General features: G+C 44.2%; 1 protein-coding gene across 2 annotated transcripts; it reads left to right on the top strand.

Annotated features, from left to right (window-relative positions):
• Positions 1-1,077: 1,077 nt before the first annotated feature.
• Positions 1,078-8,388, top strand: RBM15 (RNA binding motif protein 15; the record flags this gene model as incomplete). Of its 2 annotated transcripts, none has more annotated exons than XM_080691197.1 (2): positions 1,078-3,934; positions 8,270-8,388. In XM_080691197.1, 2 exons carry the CDS (start codon positions 1,078-1,080, stop codon positions 8,386-8,388), a joined length of 2,976 nt encoding a protein of 991 aa, XP_080547323.1. The 2 variants fall into 2 exon arrangements, with proteins under 2 accessions (XP_080547323.1, XP_080547324.1); XM_080691198.1 differs by lacking the exon at positions 8,270-8,388 and adding an exon at positions 7,848-7,870.
• Positions 8,389-9,779: the final 1,391 nt, after the last annotated feature.

Here is a 9,779-nt window from a genome sequence, read left to right on the forward strand (position 1 = left end):
CAACGTAAAACCCAGTTTCCGCGATGCGGGCGGACACTCGGGCGGGACCCCGGGCACGGAGGAGGGCGGGCTCTGGCGGCGCCGGTCCGTGCGCGCCGCGCTCTGAACTCTCAACTCCGGGCCCCGCCTGCCCCGCGGCCCGCTGCGGGCGGCGCCTCCCGGCATCGGGGTGGGGCTTCTGCAGGCCGCTCGCGCAGCGGCCGGAGGAGCCAAGATGGTGCCCGCTGCACGCCCCGGGGCGGCCGCCTGAGGAAACCCGGGGCCCCGGCAGCCGCGGGCCTACCCGGCCCTGGGTGTCGCGCCGGCCGGAGGGTGAAGAGCCTGGAAGTTTCAAGCTCCGAGGCCCGAAGCACAGACAAGTACGCTGCGGGACCCACAAATGTTTGCGAGATCGCGGAAAGCGCGGGCAGGCGGGCCTGGCTTCCTGTCACCATCTCGCGACACCCGAGTGACGTCGCGTAGCAAGTGCGTGTTCTAGTCTTTCACCTTCAGTCAGCCTCCGCGGCATATGGGCCTGTTCCCTTTAAGCGAGTGACGGACAGTTATTCCAGCCTATTAACCTCGTCGTCAACATCCAATCAGATTTAAACTTCTTCCAGGCGCCGGAGAAGTTGGAAGAAAGGGGTCGAGAGAGAGAGAGAGAGAGCGCTTGCGAGCGCGCGCTTTGTGTCTCGCGAGATCGGCGTGAGCCAAGTTATTCAGAAAAAGACGCCAGAACAGATGGCCCGACTTCCCAAATAGTGGGTTAAAGGACGGGGTCATAAGCCAATGAAAGAGATGAGGAGGTGGGATCGCTGCTTTCGCCGAGCCAGAAGTACCGTTACAAGGCAGACTTTTAGTCCAATCAACGCCTTCAGACTTTGGGTCAGGTGACCTTAGAGTGCGAGAGGCGGAGCTAAAGCCTGGCGCGAGGAACCGTTAAGATAGACAACGAATATGACCAATGAGGTACTCTGACTGGGGCGTTGGGAACCCAATAAAAGCGGCGGGGCGGGCGCCTTCCCGGAGCGCGGGGAGATGTAAAGACGGACAAATAGGTTTCCCAATGAGACTGTAGAAGAGTGAGCTGGTGGACCAATGAGGTCTGCGGGGCGGGATCCTTTGCCGCGGCGGAGTCCAAGATGGCGGCGTGCGGTTCCGCTGTGTGAAACCAACGCGGGGCGGCGGGTTAGTCAGCTCCGCGGAGACGACCTCCGGCGACCCTCAACAATGAAGGGAAAAGAGCGCTCACCAGTCAAGCCCAAGCGCTCCCGTGGCGGTGAGGACTCGACTTCTCGTGGGGAGCGGAGCAAGAAGTTGGGCGGCTCTGGCGGTAGCAATGAAAGCAGCAGCGGGAAGACCGACGGCGGCGGATCGCGGCGGAGCCTTCATCTGGACAAGTCCAGCAGCCGAGGTGGCAGCCGCGAGTATGACACCGGTGGGGGCAGCTCCAGTAGCCGTTTGCATAGTTACAGCTCCCCAAGCACCAAAAATTCCTCTGGCGGGGGCGAGTCGCGCAGCAGCTCCCGGGGTGGAGGCGGGGAGTCACGTTCCTCTGGGGCCACCTCAGCTCCTGACGGCGGGGAGTACAAGACCCTTAAGATAAGCGAGTTGGGGTCCCAGCTGAGTGACGAAGCTGTGGAGGACGGACTGTTTCACGAGTTCAAGCGCTTCGGTGATGTAAGTGTCAAAATCAGTCATCTCTCGGGTTCTGGCAGCGGGGATGAGCGGGTAGCCTTTGTGAACTTCCGGCGGTCAGAGGACGCGCGGGCGGCCAAGCATGCCAGAGGCCGCCTAGTGCTCTATGACCGGCCTCTGAAGATAGAAGCTGTGTATGTGAGCCGGCGCCGCAGCCGCTCCCCTATAGACAAAGATACTTACCCTCCGTCAGCCAGCGTGGTTGGGGCCTCTGTAGGTGGTCACCGGCACCCTCCTGGAGGAGGTGGAGGCCAGAGATCACTGTCCCCTGGTGGCGCTGCCTTGGGATACAGAGACTACCGGTTGCAGCAGTTAGCTCTTGGACGCCTGCCCCCTCCACCTCCTCCACCGTTGCCCCGAGAGCTGGAGAGAGAACGAGACTACCCATTCTATGAGAGAGTTCGCCCAGCATATAGTCTTGAGCCGAGGGTGGGAGCTGGAGCAGGTGCTGCTCCTTTCCGAGAAGTGGATGAGATTTCACCTGAGGACGATCAGCGTGCTAACCGGACGCTTTTCTTGGGCAACCTCGACATTACTGTGACAGAGAGTGATCTAAGAAGGGCTTTTGATCGATTTGGGGTCATCACAGAAGTAGATATCAAGAGGCCTTCTCGGGGCCAGACCAGCACCTATGGCTTTCTAAAATTTGAGAACCTAGACATGTCTCATCGGGCTAAACTAGCAATGTCTGGCAAAATCATAATTCGGAATCCTATCAAAATTGGTTATGGTAAAGCTACACCCACTACCCGCCTCTGGGTAGGTGGCCTGGGACCTTGGGTGCCTCTTGCTGCACTGGCACGAGAATTTGACCGATTTGGCACCATACGCACCATAGACTACCGAAAGGGTGATAGTTGGGCATATATCCAGTATGAAAGCCTGGATGCAGCTCATGCTGCTTGGACCCATATGCGGGGATTCCCACTTGGTGGCCCAGATCGTCGTCTTAGAGTAGACTTTGCAGACACAGAGCATCGTTACCAGCAGCAGTATCTGCAGCCTCTGCCTTTGACTCATTACGAATTGGTTACAGATGCTTTTGGACATCGGGCACCTGACCCTTTGAGGGGTGCTCGGGATAGGACACCACCCTTACTATACAGAGATCGAGATAGGGACCTTTATCCTGATTCTGATTGGGTGCCACCCCCGCCCCCAGTCCGAGAACGTAGCACACGGACTGCAGCTGCTGCTGTGACTGCTTATGAACCACTGGATAGCTTGGATCGAAGGCGGGATGGCTGGTCCTTGGATCGGGACAGAGGTGATCGAGACATACCCAGCAGCAGAGACCAGCCTAGGAAGCGACGACTGCCTGAGGAGAGTGGAGGTCGGCATCTGGATAGATCCCCTGAGAGTGACCGGCCACGAAAACGTCACTGCGCTCCTTCTCCTGATCGCAGTCCAGAACTAAGCAGTAGCCGGGATCGTTACAACAGTGACAATGATCGGTCTTCCCGTCTTCTTCTCTTGGAAAGGCCCTCTCCAATCAGAGACAGACGAGGTAGTTTGGAGAAGAGCCAGGGTGACAAGCGAGACCGTAAAAACTCTGCATCAGCTGAACGGGATAGGAAGCACCGGACAGCTGCTCCCACTGAGGGAAAAAGCCCTCTGAAAAAGCCCTCTGAAGACAGATCTGATGGGAGTGCACCCAGCGCCAGCAATGCTTCATCAAAGCTGAAGTCCCCTTCCCAGAAACAGGATGGGGGAACAGCCCCAGCAGCAGCATCCTCTCCCAAACTCTGTTTGGCCTGGCAGGGTATGCTTCTACTGAAGAACAGCAACTTTCCTTCCAACATGCATCTGTTGCAGGGTGACCTTCAGGTGGCTAGCAGTCTTCTTGTGGAAGGCTCAACTGGAGGCAAAGTAGCCCAGCTCAAGATCACTCAGCGTCTCCGATTGGACCAGCCCAAGTTGGATGAAGTAACTCGACGCATCAAAGTGGCAGGGCCCAATGGTTATGCCATTCTTCTGGCTGTACCTGGAAGTTCTGACAGCCGGTCTTCCTCTTCCTCAGCCACATCGGACACTGCCACCTCTACTCAGAGGCCACTTAGGAACCTTGTGTCTTATTTAAAGCAAAAGCAGGCAGCTGGGGTGATCAGCCTCCCTGTGGGAGGCAACAAAGACAAGGAAAACACCGGGGTCCTTCATGCCTTCCCACCTTGTGAGTTCTCCCAGCAGTTCCTGGATTCCCCTGCCAAGGCACTGGCCAAATCTGAAGAAGATTACCTGGTCATGATCATTGTCCGTGGTGCGTCCTAAAGTCCATATGTAACTTGTATTTACTACTTTGACATGGTTCCTGTTTTGTGATGTGTAATGGGATACAGCATCAGATGAGATTTTCTTCTTAAGTAGATGTTTAGTTGTAGCCTCCTCTTTTTTTTTTTATATTTTTATAAACCTCTTTAAAACGTAAGGACAGTTTAGCTATTATTTGAAGTGAAAAGGATGTCCTGAAAGTAGCAGGAAAATGGATTTGCTTTAATTAGGAGTTTCTACCTTGTGAGTAAATTTTTTTCCATTTTTTAAATCTTGAGCTTAAAAAAAATCCTCAAAGTTACAAAACCAAAAATTTGAAAACTGAGATTTTTGAGAAAAGAGCCCTCTGACTATACAGATGGTAATATACCCTGAAAAATGGATTGATTTGATATATAGATAATTCCTGTACCAGAAACATTCTTTGTGTGACTAGATTTTGATCAGGGATCTTGAAAGTATATGCTGATAAATTGCTTAGCAGTATAATTATTTTAATCAGGTATTTGAGTCTCTTAAGATACACGGTTTTTTCCCCCAGGGAATTTGCATTGACATTAATTTTTTGTCATTGGTTCTTGAGTTTTGTATCCCATATATGCACTTTTGGTTTGTAACAGTAACTGTTGAGTAAAAATTGAGGACTGTGTTACAAACCATTTATGTCTTATCCTTACACTAGTGTGCAAAAAGTGAGTAGGTGCTTTTAAAATCAGAATTTTTTGGTCAGTTATAGGTTTGTGATGGTGTCTTTACTGACTTTCAGAGAGGTGTAGCAAGTACAGTTCTAATTGTGCAAATTTCAAAACATTCTTCATCAAAGATGAGTTTTGTATCCATTCAAATTTCTGGCTTCAGTAATAGAAAGAAGAGTTGTCTGCAGGCTCATAAGTCATCTTTTGTTTTATTGGTCATAATCAGCTGTATCTGGATTGCAGAATTCTTTTTTAAAAGTCATTGTAAAATGCCCTTGATTCACTTTTTAAAAATCTTGCTTTTTTTTTTCATATTCAAACAGTAATGGTGACATTACGTTATTGGAAATGTTTTTAATATATTTGAAATTTCATGTTTATTATTTTCACCACTGTACAGCCACAGAGATTTGAAATGTCAGTGTAGGAAAACCTGTTTTTTTAATTGTTTTATTTGCCTGGACACTTATAATTAATACAAAATAATTGAATCCACCTGCACAGTTTTTGTTCCCAAAGTTAAGGATAATACAATCGATGGCTTCTGATTCTTTAGCAAGGCTTTTGTGCTACTTTATAATACTGGATTTTTTTTTTTTTTTTTTCACTTGCCTCTCCACAACCACCCTTTATTTTTCAGGTCATTAGTAAGTATATTTTTTTCTCCTTTAAGTGCTGAGGATGTCAGCTAAGGCCCTTGATATTTAATTATGATGAGGAACTTTAGGACCTTCTGGATCATGGTCATGTTTCTATTCTGTGAAAGTGACTTATTCAAAGCCTGGCAGAATGTTTTCTTTCTGTTATCAAGCTGGCCGTTTAGAAATAGCACCAATAATAACCCAGGGAAATGTCATGTAATTTTTATTTTCCATTATGACAGGTGTCTGATGCATGTCAGCATGAAAGCCTCATCACTACTGCATTATTTTTTTGTTTTCACTATGCATTTATAATTTTTTTTTTAATTTTGAGGTTTTGTTATTTTTAAACTGGAAAAACTAGCTATGCTACGAGCATAAAGGTCCTTAAGTGTGCCTTTATGGAAAATACCTGATACCATTCCACTACAACTGGGTACCTTTTGCTTCTAAAAAGCAGGGGTTGGTATGGAGTAGACACCTGTTTAGAAATTATTACAAGTATGGAGTCCATAATGTGAGGTCAAAGTATAATTTATAAGCAAGATACATTTTTCCAGTTTAAACAATTTCACTAACCATTAACATTTGAATATCTATTGATAAGATAGTTGGGCAAATGATTTTGCTCTTTGAGTGAAGTCCATGACATCTAATTTTACTATAAACCAAAATGTGTGTGGTTATTTTTTCTTTTCTCTTTTTTTTTTTTTTTTCTTTTTTAAAATTTAAGTTGGTATGATAGCCTACTGAAGAGAACTGTTGTTTTTGCTTCATGTTTGTTTGAATCCTTATCTGACATTGTTGCTTTTGTTAGATCTGGGCAATTTGTGCTTCAGTGTTCTTGAAACAATGGCTTGATAACCATTTCTAAATTTATGTATTATGAAAAACTAATGTTTAGGTTGGTGCTTACCCACAGAGTGCAATCGTCCAGATGAATCTCTTAATTGTGTTACCCATTCTGTTGTGCAGGGTCATAATAATCTGTAAGTTATCTAATTTAAACCTTCAGAATTTGAATGAAAGCAAAAGTCTAAAACTGGTTCTAATTCTTATTAGCCAGAATTTCATAATTCCAACATTGGGTGTTCTTTGTAAGAACTAGTTTTTTTTCTGTCTTTTTTTTTTCTTTAATTACTTTAGTGTAATTGATTCTTTAGGAACTCAGTTAAAACAAATTGAGAACATTTCTTTGGTTTATCATTTAATAATTATTACTGCTAAAAGTTAGATAATTAAGACTTTTTGGATCCCAAAATCCAACTTTATGGAAAAGTAAGCAGCTTATCAGCTCCTAGCGAATAATTGTAAATTGTTTGGTAATATTTTGTTGATTGTAACTGGGATACCTGTAAAGTTTTTCACAGGAAAAGTTTTAATTTCTGGTTTAAGATATGTACTCTGATTGTATTAACTGAGAGTAGCTAGAGATTTCCTTTAAGAATTAAAATGCCCGTCTTCTGGCTAGAATAAGCTTTTATCACATTTTGAAGGTTATACACTTCCATCTTGATATCTTTAGATTATTTGATGTACAGTATTAAAAGAGGTGTTTTTCAGAATCAGACATTTCCAGGTTTATTTAAAAACTATTTTATGAGCAAGTGTTTAATGATAATACTACTTTATTCTTTTTTGAAAAATTTAAGTCAACCTTTTTAAACCTTAAAACTGCTCATTTTGTAGGGGTAGCACTTGAATTGCAGTTTGGGTTCCTATGGGAACCACCAAAACCTTCATGGTAATGGAAATCTTGAGAAGAGGGCCTTAATGACATTTTATGTGAAAATTTGGCGAGAGAATTTCTGGACATTTTTTCCCTGTTTTTGTCACTGTCTCTGAGATAAGAGTTTTAGATATGAGTATAAGAAAAGTGGAACTTGATCCTGTTAACATTTTGGTTATAGTGAGATCCCTAAAGAGGGAAAATGATTTCAGGTAACCACAGTAAAATGATAAGCTTAATGACGAGTTTTATGTGTATGACTAAAGCAGAGTTGAAAATTGAGAGTCCTGAAGTATTTTACTGTTAGCGATTGTATGAGTGTTTTCTTAACAGAAGATAATAGCTGCTGTCTTTGATAACAGATGATGGTGGATTTTTAAATGGCTTTGTATCTTGACCTCTTTCTACAATAATGCTCCATATAAATTACAGAATGAAAGTAGAGGGAGTAAAAGTTTGACAAAACTCCACCCTTTTCTAGTTTAACTTTTTAATTTAGGAGATATTGGTTGATTATAAATTGATTACAGATTTTCTGAAACTCTTTGCCATGTTTTACTCAGTTATGTGAGGATAAAGGATATTTTCAGTCCTATAATCCTCAATTGCAGTCTTTCAAAAAGCCCACCCTATTGTTCTACTTTGTTGTCTATTCATACAGTAAATTCATTTCAAGGGTTTGTGCCAGTGGGTATTATTGGTGCTTTCTGAAGTCATGGTAGACTATCCAGGAAGGTCTTGTTAATATGTTCATCTATAATGGCATAGGGGAAATATATATATATTTTTAATATTGTAAACGTTTGTACTGAATAACCTTTTTTTCCCCCCTGCAAGCAAAACTGGTGAACAGCGGATGAAGATACGGAATTCAAAGCTCTAATGGACCTTTTTGAAGAAAAGTGGCTTATGTGGAGTTTACATGGGCCTCTGATGGAAGAAAGCTAATCTGTTTAGTATTTGTGCATTTTACTAAAATGGCAGCTTAACGTTGTGTATCTGCTATTGTGATGCCAATGCCGGTGTTTTAAGTGGAAAAAAAAAATGACCTCTTTGCTTTGTGCTGTGTACACAAGATTTCTGGAAAAGTAAAGAAAAACCCTTTTTATGGCTCACACAGCTTAAAAGTAGCTGTCACTCAAACATGCGCTCACAGTTGAGCTGCTTTTGTTTTATTCTAAATAAATTGTTTCTTTTGAGGAAAATGTTTTTCTGCCTGGAAGTGAATTGACGGCAAACCTTGACCCCTTTGTTTGCAGCCGAGGGGGTACTTGCTGCTGCTCAGATCATGTATGTCTTGAGCAAGAAGCAGGGAGACCATCAATTTCATTTTGACTATCACGGTGTCAATTCTGAAGGATCACTAGTGTTACTGTGACCCCCTTTGTTTGCAGTGAAGGGGATCCTTTGCTTCTCGGTCCTCAACGTGATGAGGGAATGGTGCTGTTTGCTGGCACACAAGAAGCCGGGGCAAGCACCTAAGCCTCACCACAGTGCACGAGTCGGGGGCTTTGCTGGTTTGAAGAGCCGGAGTTGCTGAAATTTAAGTTTTGATTTGTTTTGTTCACTCATCACGTTTGGCCTTAGTTTCATTTTTAATTTGAAGAAAAGTTTGAAATTGCTTTATCTTGCACTTATAACATTTGCACCAAATTGCCAAAAGAAGGAGAAATGCTCCGTTTGCTTTTAAGTGTTAATGATGATGTTAATAAAGCCTTTCCTGACACATTTGAGGAGCTCCTCCGTCTCCAGGGGCTTCTTACCAGAGTTATGCATTGATGGGTTTAGTTCTGAATGGATGAAGAGTTCCTGAGATAGCGTTTGTAATTAGAACCGTTACTTGGTATCTGTGCCTTATTTGACCTGTGGTTCCACATGCCTTGGATGTGCATGCACCGTGACGGTTTCATAGGTACGAACGCACACTCAGGCCCAGTCACTTCGGTTGGTAGTACAGATTGTGAGGAAAAAAATGGAGGCATCCTTAAGGAGGAGAAAGTGTTTGCCTTTAGTTCCTGCATTATCCTGTACAGGGGCTCTTGAGTTTTGGAAGCCTGTTCCCAGTACAGGAGAACAACTCCCCTGTTTGCTGCAGGAGACTTCGGTGCACAGTGACAACGCTGAAGTTCAAGAGGAAGCCAGCAGTGCTGCACCATTGGCTTCAGACACCATGGTTGTTTGCCAGTTTTAAACTTAACTAGTTGCAGACGAAGACCACCTTGAAATGCAGGCTTGTTGGGCTTGTTTTGAATTTTAACCTCGGATGGAAGAGCCCTAGTGCTGTCTGTCTCCATGCGGGATGATGATTGCTAGGCAACAGGTGATTATCAACCAAGGATGCCACGGTTATACTCTGCAAGGTGGTGTTCCAGTGGCAAACAGCTGTATAAACTCTTATAAACAGGTAAGAGGGTTTTTAGAGGTCAAAAATGCATTATAATTAATAGGGTGAGGGTTTTTAATGTTTTGGGTATATTTCTCTGGGTGGAAGTCTTTAGAACTAGAGTACTCTTCTGCCATTAGTTTCACTCTCTTGAGGTTTCATATTTACAAAATTCCAGGCCAGAACTTTTGTTTTACTTGATATTTTTATCATTTGAATACTTTTAATATGGAAGCCAAAGTTTTAAATTTTAAATTTATATTTTTAGCGGGGGTGAGTGGTGGTTTGGACCCTGTGGCGATGATGTCTTTTAAGATTTTGATGCTTCCCATTAACCTTGACCTTTGCCCTTTGTTGTGATTTTAATGAAGGGGGAGGACTACTGC

This window comes from Muscardinus avellanarius (genome assembly GCF_963383645.1).
Source record: "Muscardinus avellanarius genome assembly, chromosome: 3".
In the NCBI taxonomy this organism is placed as follows: Eukaryota; Metazoa; Chordata; class Mammalia; order Rodentia; family Gliridae; genus Muscardinus; species Muscardinus avellanarius.